The 18,001-nt window shown below is 43.1% G+C and overlaps 1 protein-coding gene across 19 annotated transcripts in view; it reads right to left on the reverse strand.

Moving 5' to 3' along the window:
• Nucleotides 1-6,277: 6,277 nt before the first annotated feature.
• Nucleotides 6,278-18,001, reverse strand: part of CYRIB (CYFIP related Rac1 interactor B) — a 147,879-nt gene continuing 136,155 nt past the window's right edge. For 18 of the 19 annotated variants that reach the window (XM_073230138.1, XM_073230136.1, XM_073230132.1 and 15 more), the window contains 6 exons: nucleotides 17,738-17,815; nucleotides 15,729-15,845; nucleotides 14,810-14,889; nucleotides 13,437-13,563; nucleotides 11,902-11,972; nucleotides 6,278-7,017 (listed from right to left, as the gene is read on the reverse strand). In XM_073230138.1, the coding sequence (XP_073086239.1) occupies nucleotides 6,954-7,017; nucleotides 11,902-11,972; nucleotides 13,437-13,563; nucleotides 14,810-14,889; nucleotides 15,729-15,845; nucleotides 17,738-17,815 (537 nt within the window). In that variant the 3' untranslated portion in view covers nucleotides 6,278-6,953. The remainder of the gene's footprint in view (nucleotides 7,018-11,901; nucleotides 11,973-13,436; nucleotides 13,564-14,809; nucleotides 14,890-15,728; nucleotides 15,846-17,737; nucleotides 17,816-18,001) is intronic. The other variant, XM_037020680.2, reaches the window with a different exon arrangement.

Raw genomic sequence — 18,001 nt, forward strand, 5'->3', positions numbered from 1 at the left:
GTCCATCACGAGCCCACGCTGCTGGCCAGCCACAGCCTTGCGACCCTCTAGGCTGAGAAGGGCCCCGCATCCTCCCCTGGGGTTCGAGCTGTCCTGACCCCAGGGAGCTGCGGGAGGGCCAGGACTCAGCTGTCTCTCTGGGGCCGCAGGTGATCATGGGGCTCCGCCAGGACTGGCTCATGAGCCCTCTTCCATCCCTGTCAGGACTGGTCTCCAGACGTGGGTCACCCATCCCGCCACCCAGATCGGGGACTGCGGATACCTGTAGGCTTAGGGTCCCACCTTGGATGAAGATTCTTCCTTAAGCAGCAAAAGAAGCTGGTTCCAGAGCAGCCTGGGCTCCGTCCTCTGCCCCACCACTGGCAGCCCTGTGGCTCTGGGCACGACACTCCCCTCTCTGTGCTTCTGTCCCTGTAAATTACCCCTTGTAAAACCAGGAGCATAAGTTTGCAATGATGACTTACAAGTTGCACATAAAGTGCTCAGAACAGTGCCTGGCAGTCAGCTATTGCTGCATGCGTTGATGTTGTTAATAACAGTACCACCACTTTGGTGGAAGCTGCAGACCTTTGCCCAGGTTAAGCCAGGACTAGTCTCCCCTTCATCTCGGCCCCCTGCAGCTCTCCTTCTGCCTCTGTTTTCCCATGCCTGGCATGAGAGAGCTGGGTCACATCACTCACATGTGGCCCAGCTGCCCCCCTCTCAGGGGTTCTCTGGGCCACACCAGCTGGGCTGCAGGCCCGGGAGCTGGGCCAGGCTCTTTCCATAATCTTGTTTCTGGTTGTGGAGACTTGCTGATCACTTGAACATTTTCCCAGAGCAGCCACTGGATTTGTTTCATGACAGGAAGCATTTCTGGTAAAACTCACAATACCGTGTGTGTGTGTGTGTGTGTGTGTGTGTGCATGTGTCATGAACAGGGAGCAGGGGCTGAGCCTGAGGACATGACACAATACCCTGTGTGTGTGTGTGTGTGTGTGTGTGTGTGTGTGTGTGTGTGTTGAACAGGGAGCAGGGGCTGAGCCTGAGGACATGCAGTGGCCAGGGGGCACTCCTCGGGCAGACAGACCACCTGGTTTGCCCACTCAGCAGGATGGCATTCCATGTTCTTTTCTGTTGCTAAAACTTATCTAACAGTCACAGCAATTGTCATTGTAAAAAAATAAAAGGTTCCTAAATGTATGAAGAACAGTTTAATCTCCCTTAACACCACTCCCCAGAAATAAGCAGTATTATTGACATTTTGGTATGTATCTTTTCCATCTTTTTTCCATGCATTCGTGTAAAAATTATCTTGCAGAAGAAAATTGGTTATATATTTATAGTTTTGTAAACTTGATGTTTTTAATGCACTACGTTGTGTGCATGTCAGTAAACACTGTCTGCAACATGAGAAGTTAGGTTTTAGGCAAGCGGATCTTAACAGACCTTACTTACCCCAAACCCTGGAAAGCTCTGGTCTGGAAACTGCACTAGGTCATACTGCCACCAAATTTCGGCCCCTTCCATTTTCTCTGACACGGGCTCCTCCTTGTGGGGGAAGCAAGAACATAGCCACTGTCCCACTCCCTTGCCACAGCTGCCTGGCCTATCAAATTAATCAAGTCTCTCTCTGCACGTTGGTCTGGGCCCACCATGATTTGATCAAGAAGGTGGACAGCCGCAGGTAATTTAAAAGGGATTCACTGTTTACTCACACATCTTAAAGGACATTAAACGATCTGTGTACACACACGGTCTACATTAAAATCCTCTCTCCTTTCCCACCCCTCACCTCCAGCACATCGGCTCCTCCAGCTACCCCTCCACTGACTTCTTCGCCCCTGGCCTCCCCCTCCATCTCCTTCCTTCTCCTCAGCACCTGCCCCTCTCTGAACTTCATTGCACAGACTGGCCAGTCGTCTCTCCCTCCCAGCAAGAATCTTCCCTTCTGCAGGGGAGGGAATGGAGGTCTGATGAACATAACAATAAATGTTCCATAACACATACATTTTTTTTTGGTATCATTAATCTACAATTACATGAAGAACATTATGTTTACTAGGCTCCCCCCTTCACCAAGTACCCCCCACATACCCCTTCACAGTCACTGTCCATCAGCGTAGTAAGATGCTGTAGAATCACTGCTTCTCTTCTCTGTGTTGCCCATCCCTCCCCGTGACCCCCACACACTATACATGCTAATCATAATGCCCTCTCTCTTTTTCCCCGCCCTTGTCCCTCCCTTCCCACCCATCCTCCCCAGTCCCTTTCCCTTTGGTAACTGTTAGTCCCTTCTTAGGGTCTGTGAGTCTGCTGCTGTTTTGCTCCTTCAGTTTTTTCTTTGTTCTTATACTCCACAGATGAGTGAAATCATTTGGTACTTGTCTTTCTCTGCCTGGCTTATTTCAATAATACCCTCTAGCTCCATCCATGTTGTTGCAAATGGTAGGATTTGTTTTTTTCTTAACACATACATTTTTAAGCTCAACTTTCTTGAAAAGTAACTTTTGCCTGAAATTAGAGGGGATAATGGGAATCAACAATGTACCAATGAAATTAAAATAATTCTAGAAAGTGGTGTTCTATCACCATCTAAGACGGAGAATAATAAGGCAATAGAGCAGAGGCTCTGGAACCAATAGATTTGGACTGAACAGCGGCTCTGTCAGGGACTGTGTGATCTTAGGCAAGTTTCTTAACCGCTCTGAACTTGTTTTCTCATTTGTAAACTGGGGTTAATATCTCCAGGTGTTTGTGCCCCTAAAAGGCATGCTCACTGCAGGTACAATTTCAACATTTCCAGAAATTCTCACCTGGTCTTAGCGCCTCCCCATATCAATAGGGGTTTCCAAGGGGTGGAGAGAAATAGCCATCTTCATATCAATACGTAATTACAGGGTGGATCGAAGGCCTGTTTGGACAGGAGGGGTTGGGTGGGGGCCGGGGTCCCTCTTTGCAGCCGGGGTCGGAGGAGACTCGAGCAGAAGTGGCTGACTGCTTGTAAGCAATAAACGGATTCCTCCACTTTATTTCTCCCTTTGACTGATTTTGGTTTCAAAGTTATTTTGCCCCGGGCTGGGAACATATTTCCCCCCCGCGGAGTTACACTCACATGCAGGGGCCCCTCAATGAAGATCAGTTTCCTCCCGTCGCAGCACCCCTACAGAGCCCACCCCAGGGGTGCTCACGGAGGGCCCGGGTCTAGAACCCCCCCTTCAGCAGCCAAGTCAGCCTCCCGGCCCGTCAGCATCGGGACCGCAGAGGCGACCTCGGGGCCTCGGGGGAAGCCGGCCCGGCGCGGGGGCACCTCCGCTGTCCCGTCGCCCTCCCGGCCGCCCCTTCGCACGTGTCCCCGAGCTCACGGCTCGGCCTGGAAGCCTGCGGCTCCTGGAGGCGTGCGGTGCGGCGCGGGGTACAGGTACAGACGGGGTGACGGTGGCCCCGGGCGCCGGAGAGCCGCCGAGGAGCAGGGAGCCTGCCCCTCGTAGCCTTGCCGCAGGAAGGCGCCCCTCCCCGGCCCCGCGGCCCCGCCGGGACCCCGCTGCGCCCCCTCCGGCACCGCGCGCCCGGCCCGCCTGCGTGCCGGCGGCGCCCCTTCAAGACACGCCCAGCGCGCCCACTTCTCCCGCCCGTCTCACTTGTCCCTGCCGGACCCGCCCGCTAGGGTGAACCTCACCGAGTAGACGGCGCCCCGCCCCGCTCAGCCCCCGGGTCTCGGAACCACAGCCAGTCCTCGGTTTCCCTACGTGGCCGCGTGCGCCCCGGACTCCGCTGTTCCCCAGCGGCTCCCCTGCCGGCCTCTACGCTGGCGCTCAGCTGTTTGGGGCGCCTTCCCCCCACAGCCCCTGCTGCTAGCTGCCTTCCCCCTTTCAGTCGTGGCTCACGCGTTATCTTCTCAGTGACAGCTACTCTTTTCCACCCGATTAAATCGTAAAACGCGCCCCCACCGGTGCCCCCAGTCTGCCATTATTTTCCCACAGCCCTTAGCATTGTCTACTGTACTATACAGTAGTTGAAGTCAGTTTAGAGTTGGTTATATTTGGGCAAAGTCTATATATTTTGAAATACGTGCTTATAAAATAGGGATTATTTTGTAAGAATATATGCAATGTTTGTTGCAATCTCAAATGGAACCAGAATGGCATTCCAAGTCAAAAGATCTAGATTTGAGCACAAATGCTAATTATCCTGATAACAAATATAAAATATTTGGAACAATCTTAAAGCCAGTGGCATAAACCTTTATTCTAAGGACAGACATTATGTAGAGAAATCAGATTGGCAGGTGAGAAGGTATCGATCTAGCTGTTCTTTGCTTATCTGACTGGCAAATATTGGACCTGAAATGAAATCCATTTCCGGGCAAGAGAGATGGCTCATTTTATCAAACCGCCTGCAGCACCGTACTTCTGTCTCACTAGGTTCTCAAATAAACCTGCTCTTGTAACTAGAGGAGGAGTCAGCAAACTTCCTGTCAAGGGCCAGATAGTAAATATTTTAGCTTCTGAGGGCCATATGGCCTCTGTCACAGGAATTGTAGTTGGCTGCTGCAGAGCAAAGGTAGCCAAAAATAGTATGTAAACCAATGAGCGAGGCCATGTTCCAATAAAATTCTATTCACGGACACTGGAATTTGAATTTCATATGCTTCACACATGCTATATTCTTCTGATTATATTCAACTTTTTAAAAATGTAAAAACTATTCTTATTCTCAGTCTGTACAAAAACAGGTGGTGGGCAGACTGGCCCACAGACCAGTTTGCTGATCCCTACTCTAGAGTTAGAGAACCTTCTACTTATTCTCTAATATGCAGAGGGCCAACTGTGCCAACTGCAAAGGCCACAGAGGTATTTATCTATTCCTGCACATTGTTTTGTTTATATCCATTCATGCAACTCAAGCATTCACTTGGTGCCTACTCAAATCCAGGGACTAGGCAAGATCCTTGGGCCACTGAAGTAAAATTACACATGGTCTTCTCTCAAACTCTCAGTGTTAGCGAAGACAAGTGCAGTTCAATCTTGGGGTGCTTGATGAGACACTTGTGTTAGACTCCTGAGGCTGCCCTAACAAACGACCACCCCCTAGCTGGTTTAAAACAACAGGAATGTATTCCCTCACAGTCCTCAAAGTCAGAAGTCGGGATCCGACTGTTAGCAGGATCGGTTCCTCCGGAAAAGCTGAGCAGCTTGGGGCTGCTGGCAATTCCTGGTTCCTCGACTTGCAGGTAGGGCCCACTCTAATCCAGAATGGTATCATCTCTAGATCCTTAATTTCATCTGCAAATACCTTCTTCTAAAAAATTTCACATTTTCAGGTCCTGGGTGGACCTATCTTGTCAGGGGGCCACTATTAACCCATTACAATTCTCTCTGAAGGTGCTTAGAAGGGCCATTATCCTGAAGGTTACACGAAGGAGTGACACCAGCTGGTCCGTGAAAGATGGGAGTTGCCGTTCATCATATGGCCGTGAGGGAGGCAGAGGGTGATGGGCTCAGGGACCAGCCAGACCAGAGTCATGGAAGTGACACTGCATGCAACTACCTCAACAGCCAGTAGTTGAGCCTGGCTGGAGAGCAGGGCATGAAGTGCGACAGCATGAGGGGCAGACCAGAGAGGTCAGCGGGAATTCCATCCTGAAGGGCTGTGGGCCTCACGACCTGGCACTGTTAAGCCAGATGGTTCTGATGGAAGCCTCTGGGATTCCCTTTCACAGTTAACCTTTTTAATGGCATCATAGCTCAGATATTTTCATTAACCACCAGCATGGTTGGTTTGGACCAGACAACCTTTAGGCAGCTTCTCCCAATCAGGACATTTAGAGTTCGTGATTAAGGTTTCACGATCTTAAAATACCAAACATGCTAGTTTTCTACCACTAGTAAGATCACGGCCTTTCATTTCTCCCGGGCAGTCCCTCTTATACTCAGTCTCCTCCCAGTATTTAAGAGCTGTTCTTTCTTCCACATTATGCTTCATGTTGCTACCACCCTCCCACTCTTGGGAACTGCAGATGAGGCAGGGGTATAGTTTCCCTTTTGTTCCTTCATCCATGCAAGAGTAAATCCAAAATAAAAGTTCAATTAATGACAAGATCACTGGTCTTACTGCATTTAGCTAAGTTAAAAGCAATTAAAACTGTGCACATAGACAATAATGAACAAAAAACACTATTAAGACCTAGCCCTCCCCTAAAAGATGGAGATGTTATGTAAATATATGTGCATTCCATAAAATACACACAGAGAGCTTTAGAAGCCTAAAACCAAAACATCAGTAAACGAGGCCACACTTAGAAAAATGAAAGCTGATTTTTATTTTATCAACAGCCATTCTTTAAACATGAACATGCATACGTAATACTCTACGCACACATCACAGTTTTTAACGTTAGTTAATAAAGGTTAAACACACAACATACATCCTTACAAAAAAAGTCAAAATGCAAACTTAAAACTTTAAACAGAAGTCTTACTAATTTAAAAAAAGTTTGTGTTGGGTACCATTTGTACAACACAGTTAATTTAAACATTTTCATTTTGGCTGCACATGAAAAAAGCGGCAGTAGAAAATAAAGTAATTGAGGGTTTTAAATAGCAGAGTAGGCAGTTTTGCCATGCAGGAGAAGCAATATTAAATATTAGTTTTCAAAAAAAATCCACATTTAAAAATATTTAGTTCAAGTCACAGAATTTTTCTCAGTAGAGACCCCAACGCAATGCATGATTAGCTGCCTTAGATGGCCTTTTGAAAGGACAACCTCCCTTCAGAGTATGACTTTACTGATTTTGGCACAGAAAAGAAGTCTTAAGAACATGAACATGATTAAAAAAGAGGGAAGAGGAACAGAGGAAAGAAATAAAAAGCAAGAGTAGATGAGAGAGTAATTGCAATCACTAAAAACTGTGCATTCTCAGTCACTGCTGAATACTGTCTTCTGTCTAGAGCAGGCGCCTACTCCACAACTGTTATTGCAGCATGGATTTAATCTGCTTGGAGGTAGTCTCATCATTCAAATGTTTTGTTGTGTACCTGAAAGTGAGAAAAACCCACAAAAACATTAATACGAGAGAAGTTTAAAAAGCCTTTATCTGCACTGCGTTCTTTAATTATCAAAAGATGGGTGACTGGTCAGGCAAATCTCTCACAAAATTGTGCCTTTTCATTCCCGCCTTCACCCTGGTCAGGTTCTGCGAGCTTACCCTCTCCCCACCACCTTTACGTGGAATACCCAACAGCTGCTGAACTTACTTCGCTCTCCCTTGCTGAAATGACCTGGTTGCATTCTAAAGTAAGCAAAGCTGTAACTTCTCCCTCGGAGGAAAATAACTGTTGTCCCATCCCAGGGGTTGGCAAATTATGGCCTGTGGGCCAAATCCAACCCACCATGTGTTTTTGTATCGCCTGTGTATGAGCTAAGCATATTTTTAGTTTTAAATGGTTGCGGGGGGGTTGGAGTCAAAAGAAGAATAGTATTTCATGTTAATGTGGAAATCATATAAAACTCAAACTTCAGTGTTTATATAAAAAGTTTTACTGGAACACACTCATACTGATTCATTTATATACTGTCTATGGTTACCTTCCTGCTAAAATGGCAGAGCTGAGCAGCTGTGACAGAGAGCGTGTAGCCCTTTGCTTACTGTCTGCCCTTCACAGGGAAGTTTGCCAACCCTGTTCTCGTCTGCTGTTTAAGACAGCTCAGCTTCTACAGTTGTCACATTCCAAAATGTTTCAATTCTCCAAGTGCCTTATTTCCAGGTAGATGTGTTTTGCTATAAACAAGTAAATATAAATTAAGAATCATGAAGAATGATTATTATTTTATAAGAAAATTCACCACAGGATAACTTTAATAGCAGAAATTTAATAACCAAGCCTACAATGTGTGAGGCACTGTTCCAGGAGCTTACAACCTAACAAAGGAAGAAAGATGTAATATGCTATACTACAGAAGGGTATTCTAGGTATTTGTACTTAGGAGCATGGAAGGACAGTACTAGATGGGGCCTTACAGGCTGGGCGAGACCAGGTCACACGGACACTGTAGGCCACAGTGATGAGTCTGGAGATTATTCTAAATGCAACGAAAGCCAGCGGAGGATATTAAGCAGGGGAGTGATGTGTTTTTTCATTTATATTTTCAAAGGATCACGCTGGCTGTTGAGGCCAAACTGTAGGGAGATGGAGCGACAGAGGGACCAACCAGAGGGTATGGGATCTACATGAGACAAGAGCAAGGCTTGGGCAAGATTAACAGCAATGGAAGTAGCTGCTCAATGCTTGAGTATGGGATATGTTTTGGAGGTAATTCAGACAGAATTTAATGCTGGACAGGTTCATCTGGTTTACAACAATTTCACATATAATCTTTGAGGGATGTATCATTTCAAGCAGGTACACACAGATAGTCTTTCTGTGTTAAAGGAATTTAAGCTCAATTCTTAAGTTCAAGTCAATTTAAAAACTGAAGAAAGTCTCTGAACTAAAGTAAATCCTTAGAGAGGTAAAGACAAACATATGCTTCTAAGTACCTGATATTCTCTACAATTTTATGTCAAAGTCACTTCCAAATTGCCTCATATGACTGAGCAGAAATCAGAGTGCCTGGCACACACCAGGTGCTCAATTACTATTTGTGGAAGGAAGACAAGAAGGTGAGCAGCCAGACTGGAAAGAAAGGTCCATAAAGGAATACTTACACTAAGCAGCAGGGGATGTAGTAAACACTTAACCTTTCTGCTTAATTTCCTAAGTGCAGATGAAGTACATATGGACACACATAATCCTACTGATGTCAGGAGATAAAAATTTTCAACATCTGTCTCCATTTTCCCCCCCTTTCCTTTATACAACTGGATGATGGAAAGAGCCAAGTAACATGCCCAACACAGTTTCTACCACAGTAGCTGACAGTATGAACACTCAGCAGGAGACCGTGGCATTCCAAGAGCTGTGCCCGCTCTCCTCTCTACCCAGACCCAAGGGCTCGCTTCAGTGGGATGTGCCCATGGCCTCCAACAGTTCTCAGACCTTTCCCTGGGAGGGCCAATCGAGAGGCCTATGGCGCCACAGTTTCTTATCAACAAAAGACCAAAAACAGCTAACATAGGTGAAAATAATTTATGAACATGTATGGCACTCTCTTACTTTGTGCACAAAACATACTCTTTTTCCAACTGCATATGACTTTCTACTGAAGAAATGCAGCTTTTATCTTTACTCTTCAACTGAATGAAAGCAGCAATGAATTATCTAGCACTAAACCTTAACTCCTAGCTTTAGCTCGCTCACTCTCTCTTATGATCAAAGGCACTCAGTTCCATTTCTCCACTGGTTAAATGTAGACATGACTTGTAATGCTTTCTCATAATCACACGCTGTAAGTTGGAGGGACCATATAATTACTGTAGAAAAGCATTCAAAATAAACAATGTGTGTGCACACGTGCGTGCATATGCACGCAATTACACTCCTATTTAAAATTTTCTGGTTATTAACTGTTGGTTCTAAGGAAAACAACAGTGAGCATCTCTAGTAAAGGAGTAACTCAAAAAAAAATAATTTCATGGAAGTGTGCTCCATTTTGTAGAGGTGTAAATAATAATCAACAATTGCAGAACACTTGTGGGATTACAAAATGCTTTTTTAACAATAGCTCCTTTGCTCTGAGTGAAGCATATTATGAGCCAGGTTGATTTAGTTTGGGCAGTGTTTCTCAAAGTGTCAGATCATCTGTATCAGCTACCATGTTTACTTATAAAAAGAGGTGCCTGAGACCACCCCAGAGCTAATGCAAAAGCTCTCTGGAGATGGTGACCTGAGAATCTGCATTTTTTATATCCATTCAGGTGATTCCAAAGTACACCAAAGTTCAATCCCATAGTAAACCTAAGACTCAATGGTGTAGCATCAAACACATGAGATTTCAAGAATGAAATCCTAAATTTGAAAATAAATTCCTACTCTTATTGGCTATATGATCTATCTGTAATTCTCTTAAGAGCTTAAGGTAACTCTTCTGTACAATGGAGACACCCCAGCACCCAATATCCACGACCTACCTCACAGAGCAGTGGTAAACATTAAATGATACATATGAACCTACATTGTAAACTTACAGAGACATAAAAATGTCACTAACTATAACCACTACCACAAACCTCAAGAATACTGTTTAACATCACAAAACTTCCCAGGTGAAAAAAAATGAATCAGACAAAGAATATGCTTGCTCACTATGAATAAAAATGGTCTGAGTGATCTCTGTAGTAAACTTTATTTTCTAATTTCCATCACAGATTTGAGAAGAAAACTTAAAACTGGCAGTGGCTCTTGCCTCAGTGGTGCTTCTCTTCCCCTCTCCCTCCAGCACAGAGGGAGACTTCAGGGCTGTCACTCATCACCACTCTGCCCAACGTGGGCCTAATTCTAGAGTAAGAGAGACTGACCTACCTTTAACCTCTGAAAAATAAAAGCAAGCTCTGAGTTTTTAAATTAATATTATGAAGCAGAGTCCATTCAAGATAAAGAAATAAGAAATAATACTTAACCTCCTAGACAAGCCTCAATTATCTCTTACTTTTCAAAAAGGATTTCCTGTCACCTGTTGGCTTTAGAAAATCTAGCCAATCTGAAAGAAAAGGGCTTTGCAGGAAAATCAGGCTGATTGGGACAAGGGGAGTCTTCAGAGAGGAATCCACTAGAAAAGTTCATAATACCATAAATATTGGGGAAATCAATGAAGTTTGCATTGTAAAAAATTCCAGAGTAAAAAACTAAAACCTATGGTTTCTGATAGGCTAGTGGCTGAAATAGTTTGACATTATAAGAATGCTTTATTATGTTTCTTAATCAGAGTCTTTCTGATAATCACTTGGAATACTTTTATCAGGTGGTCACTACTTATAGAATGCTTTTCATAGTCCTAATAAATCATATGATGGTCCCCCTCAGCTGAAAAGACAGCTAGGTTTTGCTGCATTATATACCAAGTGTTGACTAAGTATTCAAGAAGAGTAACTATACTGCTTTTGCTCATAAAACATGTGGTGAATATCATACTGAACTAGAAATCAATGATGACCTGTGACCTCAAAAAGTCACTATATTAGTATTTCTGTACTCACATATTTTTTGTGTTTAAACACAAAATAATCAAGTAATGAGTCAGTCACCTTTTATCTTAGGGAAATTATACTACCAATTAAATCTCTGTGGTCAAGATGCTATAAAATGCTAAAATTTTTATTTAAAAATATTCCAGCATTCTTTGGAGCTTCAGTAGTTAACTCAAGTAGGTCTAAGTTGAGAAAAGACATCAAATAATGACTGGCTGATTCATTTCCATTATAAGAAACAGTAAGAAAAAAATGTAAGAAATATAAAAATTTAATAGAGATCTATAATTGTGAACACAGCACCATAATTACACTGTATTAAGGGAAAAGAGCTACTTTGTAAAACAGTTTGTGTAGCACTATTTGGTAAAAAAAAATCTATTACATAGAGCTATGACTACAAGCACAAACACTCTGGGAGGAAAAAGGTGGCTTATTTCAAAACTGTGTGACACCCTCCTTTTTAAACTTCCTGTGTTTACTGAATTTTATTTACAATTAGCATGCATTAACTTTCATTAATAAATAAATAGCAACACTCCTTCAAGAAGAGCCAAAAAAAAAAAAAACAAGCCAAAATCTCTAGCAAAGTAATTAGGCTGTTACGGTTTGTACACACACACACACACACACACACACGTTATGAAAGTATTATAACCAATATTGGAAAGAAATGTCACCAATAAGCAAAATGAGTTCTTCACATTTCTAACTATAACACTTATATTCAGATCCTTTGTGCTATTCACATTTTGAAACATTTTCTTTATACATATGTACATGTACATATACACACCTGAGAGCATTTAGAAGACCTTCTACACTATTAGGAGGTTGGTCCTTAAGAACTTTGATACAACCTTTCATCTAAGGAGAAAAGGAAACAGAAAAGGTAAAAAAAAAAGTTTTTTCATATAGCTTTCATTTTCAAAATAGTAATACTTAAACTACCACCACAACTATGGATCTCATGAGACATTACATACTAGAAAGGTCAAAATAATTATTCGTAGAATGGGAGAAAAAAAAATCTACCCAAGTGTTATTATTTTCAGTTTGCCAGCCAAATAGAAGCACCGCTGGTGTGGTGGTGAGTGAAATGAGAAAGCTAAGCATCGGCAAGGGAAGCCTTCCTGGAAAGGTGGTGAGCAGCCTTTTCAAGGACAGAGTGGACACGCTGGCGAGGAAAAAGAGGAGCTTTACAGGGAGAGCAACACCATAACAAAAATAATAAAGTTCATCACTTTATTATTATGTGCAGGGCTAAAACAGTTCGCACAGGGAGTTCACAGAGGGCCTTGAAAGCCCCAAGGACTCATCTGGAACTGATGGGGCCGGCCCAGGGACTTGGTGCAGGCTACTAAAAAGGGAAACAACCCAGCAAAAGCAGTAGGTAAGGAAGATTAGCCTGATTACTGTGAAAAAACAGAGCACAGCAGAACACCACAGGCTGTGGGAGCCATGGAGATGTGGGTTCAAATCCCACCCTACCATTCACCAGCAATTCTACCTGCTAATTTCCCTGTATTTTAGTTTCTCTATTAGTACAGAGGAGACAGCACTTGCATCCTAGGAGTACCTGCAGAGTTAAGTGGGAGAACAAATGGAATATCCCTGGGACACGGCAGTTACTCAGTTAATGTTAATTGGTTTTACTTTACACAGGATAGACATGAAGGCAGGAAGACTGGCTCATCAGTTAGACATGAACTAGCTGTGACAGGGACACTGGGGGACAGCACTCATCAGGCCCTGGTCACAACTCCAATGAACCATATGTGAAAGGGTGAGGAGAGAAATTACATTAACAGAGAAACCAGGAAACTATATAATACAAACTTCTGTACAAGAGACAAGCAAAGTAGAAACCCAGGTTATAGCCACAACTATTACGACTGAGGAGAGTAGGGAATCTATGCAGTCCTCAGCTTTTTTCATTGGAGCACCTTTACTGACTTTTTACATATATTTAGAAATAAATATTTTGTCTGAAATGGCCTTTGGCCAAAGGAATGAAAGGACACAATTTTGAAATTTTCTTATGCCTGATTATCTATTTGTATTGCTATACAGGCAGAAGGACCACTTGGAATGTGTGAGGTTTCTCTACAAGGAGATGCTCTGAAGACTGTCATCCTCCAACCCTTCCATGGTACCTGGATGCAGGCTCCATGGGAGGCAGCCAGAGAGCTGAGGAGGCAGAAACCCACCACGACCACAAACTACAAACTGAGCCCTGTGACAGAGTGCAGCCGGGCAGCTTTTTAAATAAAAGCCTATGGTTTCCACTTATGGAAACTGTTGGGAATTACATAAAATAATATAACTTACGTCAATTTTTGAAGTTTTGGCAAATGCTCCCACTGGATGCACATGGTCATAGAGGATTATGACGCCCACCATTACCCTCAAGCAGAACGACACTGTCTCTTCATTTGTAAATCTGCTTCTGTATTCCCTGGAGGTAGAAAAGGTATGATGGACGAGGCACACCACAAATAATGAGCTGATTCAACTCTCAGTTGAGGCTGAAAGAAGTACCCTGTCGATCTCTGAAAGGGACGGTAGCCTTATGCACCCCAGCCCCACAAGAATTCCAGAGAAACGGGGTGGGAGCAATGATTAGCACTCAACATATCCTCACCGTGCGTGCGCCCTCCTTGGTATATTACCGCTTCTGCGTGGCGGAGATCGGACAATTTTAGAGAAATCAAAGTAGCCCTGAAGTAAAAGTTTGGGGATAGGCACTTTATGAAGGCTGTAACCATCAATATGATGAAAAAGCCACTAGCTTAATACAGCATTATGTTTGCTATTTAGGTGCTAACTTAACCAAACATTTTCATCATTGTATTATTGGATTTCCATTTTACTAAAACTCGATCATATTCTTCTCTCATTTGGGAAAAGGAAATAGAACTTTTGTCTACAGAGAAGGCAGCATGGCACAGAAGAGTGCAGACCAGGAAGGAAACACCCAGGCCCGTGTACGGGGTAGGCCACTGTGCACGAGACCCTTCACTTCCAGGCCCTCCTATACAAAGAATGAGGACGGCGATGACGCTGGTGGTGATGAAGATGAATAGTTGCCCTCCTACTTCATCAGGCTTTCCAGTAAGATGATGTGCATTCTAGTGCTTTGGAAAATAAAAAACTCCATAAAAACAGAAGTTTTCTAGTAAAACCATGTATTATTCAGGAATCCAGGAGGGATTCTTCCTGCATGCTATCAGGAAAATCCAGCCAGGAAACACATGGTTACAGCATAAATGGTTTGAGAAAAAGGAGAACGCAGAAGAGAATTTAAGTTGGTGTTAGTTAAAAAAAAAAAAGAAGAGTGCAAACTAATCCTGAGAGCAAGGGATAAGCAGAACAGCGCTAGCCTTCCAGGAAAAAGGCAAGGTTCCTTACTGACAAGGGAGAGAATATCTGAGAAGCCTTCAAGCCTGTCCCCCACCCCCAAAGCCCCACCAACTCCCCACTCTGAAGTCTCAGCCCAACTGGCCTGAGGCACCTACGACCAATTGTGCTTCATACTTAACCACAAGTTACACTAAGCTGCCAAGCTAGCTTAAGTCTGTTCACACAGTAACACTGGGTACCTAGGATACACAGGATTCCCCCACCTTCCAAATGCAGTATGTTCCTATCTGGACAACTATTTCAACAAGATTGTTAAAGTAAAAAGATCGGCTCATACTCACGGTGTCTCAAGCATGACTCTGCACACACTAGCCATGGTGCTTAGACAATCTGTGGTATTTTCTATTGGTAAATTTTTATTCTGTAAAATATATGGAGAAAAAAAAAGTAAAAGTGGTAAGTAGCTAAGTATAACTTAAAACATGAAACATTAGTAACTTTAAAATTTGGTTCCTATTCCCAATTTTGAAAAAAATGTACTGTCCTACACTCCAGGGATACAGCTATGAACAAGCTGTCAAGGCCCTGCTCTCCTGAGAGCTGCTGACATTCGGGCTCAGAGAAACAACCACAAGAGGCAGGGCCTCATAGGCCGGGAGTGTGTGGGCATCATCCTAAGGGTACTGGGAAGGCACTGGAAACATTTTAAACAGAGGACAGGAATGTGGTTTTAAGACTATTGCTAGGCTGCTCTTTGGAGAAAGGACTATAGTGGAGGGAAGAGCAGAATAAACAAGAACAGGAGGACATGAATGCAGCATTCTGGGTGGGCTGACCTAGAAGGGAGCAAAGAGGGGTTAAGTTTTCAGATTCAGGGTATATTTTGGAGGGAGAGCCAATAAGACTGTCTGATGGAGGAGATATAGGAGGTGAAATAAAGAAAGGAATTCAAGGTGATAACCCCTAAGTCACTTGCTTGGATAGTGGTACTACAAATTAAGACAGGAAAGACTAGGGAAAGGGCAGAGCTGGGAGGAAAATATGAAGACTTAGGTCTGGCCATGACATCGCTGAGGTGTCAACTGTACACCCAAAGGGAGACTGCAGACAGGCGTACTCACGTGGGCCTCAGGGGAAGCGCAGGACTCCGTGTGTCCTTAGGGAGCCTGGCAGCTTGGAGAAGGTTTTTAAAGTCACAGGACTTGCTGTGATCATCGTGTCTGCAGGTAGGAAGAAGGTAACTTCCTGGGGAACGCTTACCTCAGATACAAATTTCGTTGTGGCATCACTTAAGGTTTTCAGCATTGGGGTTGCTTCAGCATAAAACAGTGACATTCGATTTGCCAATTCATTATTTACTTCATTTTCTCCTTCTGCCTGGGTGATGATAAGAGCACTTGATATCAGTCAATAAGTTATTAAAATGTGGTACCATTTAAACAAGGACCTAGACAGAGTGCCTGTCTCATTAATGCCTGCTTAATTAATCTTATAAATACCCTTTATATATTAGACCCTCAAGTGCATAATATTTAAATATTCTTTAAAAACAGAAGGATTAAAAATGACACTAAGCAGTTTTTTAAAAGATTAACCTCTTTAAAAGTACTTTAAACAATTTTAAAAACCTCTGATGGGCTGCCTACTGAAATGCAGGACTGCTCTAAATGCTACAGAGGATGCAGAGATAACTATGATACTGCACCCCACCTCCATCAGGAACCACCAGCACCAACACAGCTGCCCCAAGAAGATGCTAAGAGGTGATGATAGAAAAGGGGCTGAGAGACTAAGTTAGACTGGAAAGAAACTACAGAGGACTCAGAGAAGAGCCAGGCTTTTGCAGGTGATGATGGGCAGGTACACAAGTACTCCAACCAGTTGCGGAGAAGAGCATGCTTTCAAATGACTGGGCAGAGTATAATTCACCATAATCAGTGTAGTAAGAGACTAGTGAATGACAAGCCTGGGAAGAAAGGCTGCAGGCGGACTGTGGAGTGCCTTAACTCTAGCTTTCTTCTTCTGAAGGCAGTGGAGAGCCACGTAACAGTGTCAGAAGAAAGAAATGACAAGTCAATTTTCTAAAGAAAGTTAACTGATGATAGTAGGCAGATTATACCAAAAATGAGAAAGACTGTGGGCCAGGAAATAAGTCCTGATGCCCTAGAAGGACTGACAAAAAGAGACTGGGATTTACCTCTAATTACTGAGAGTGAAAGACAGTTCAAAGATGACTTTAATGTCTTTGGCCTTTGTGATGGCAGGATGGCTGTAATAGAGGACTAGGTGTTTTGCTTTTATTTTACACGGTGGGTATGAAAAACAGATGATAAGGTCAGCCTCACAGCAGGAATTGATCTATGAAAAACAAAAGTGAGGCAAATAACAGATGCTTCATGGAAGAGAAATCTTGGTCTAAACCAGGGCCTGTCTTAGAGCAACAACTAAATAAAAGTATTTATCAATGGCAAAATAGAAGAACACTCTCATTTGGTATTTTTTAAACTTCTACGCCACTTACCACTCCTTACAAATTCACATAGCATTCCTTTATTAAACTATCTGCTTGAGGCTAGGGCAGATCCCAGAAATTTCTCTGTTTCAAACCAATAAGCACAATGTAAGCCCTCAAAACACCTAGAGAAAAGGATATTTTCTTCATATTTAAGGTTTATTGTTATTTGACTCCATGGAGGTAGAAAAGGGCATTAAACAGCTTAAGACAAAGAGACGACAAAAGGCTAACAAGCCTAAAAAACCACATGAGATGCCATGCCAGCCAAGGAAGAGGCACAGAAGCCGAAGAGGCACATCAGCCATGGAAGTGCTCAACTCTGTGCCTCCCTTTCCCCCTCTTGCCAGTGTTAGCGTTCCTCCAACCCAGGCCAATTTCTCTACAGGATTCTTCCACTCTGAGAATATTAGGACAAACACTCATAATCACTAACTCACAGAATTTTTGTGCAGTTAAAATGAGAATGCATGGAGGAATTTTATAAGCTTCAATGTTATATAGACAAAAAGCGATTTTATCGAAGTAGTCAAAAGAATTTAAGGGACTAAGTGGAAAAACAGGTAAGCACCATATGGTTTGCTACATTTTGCTTGTTTTCCCCCCGACAGCTGTGGTTGCCCATACTTACAAACTTTATTACTAGCTTTAACTTTATGTGAATCAATGATGAATGAATGGACAAATAAAAGAACAGAGTGAACCAAATAAGAGCTGAGCTATTATTACCAGCCCCTAATTCAAAACATTCACTTACTGGAACATTATTAATCCTCATACGACTCAATGTTCTTCTATAATAGCTGAAATCATTCTGTATGGCAGGATTTGTCATCTAAAGAAGACATTTAAGAAAGAAAAATATATTATGTACTAAGTTATAGTATAAACATTAAGTGAAAATAGGTAACGTTTCCCTAATTTGTAAAACCATCTTAAGAACTGGTATTATCTAAGATAGCTTTTTGTACTTCTTGTTACTGAAATCATGTACCACTGTATTCACTGTATTTTGTTACTG

This window comes from Manis javanica, chromosome 2 (genome assembly GCF_040802235.1).
Source record: "Manis javanica isolate MJ-LG chromosome 2, MJ_LKY, whole genome shotgun sequence".
NCBI classification, from domain to species: domain Eukaryota; kingdom Metazoa; phylum Chordata; class Mammalia; order Pholidota; family Manidae; genus Manis; species Manis javanica.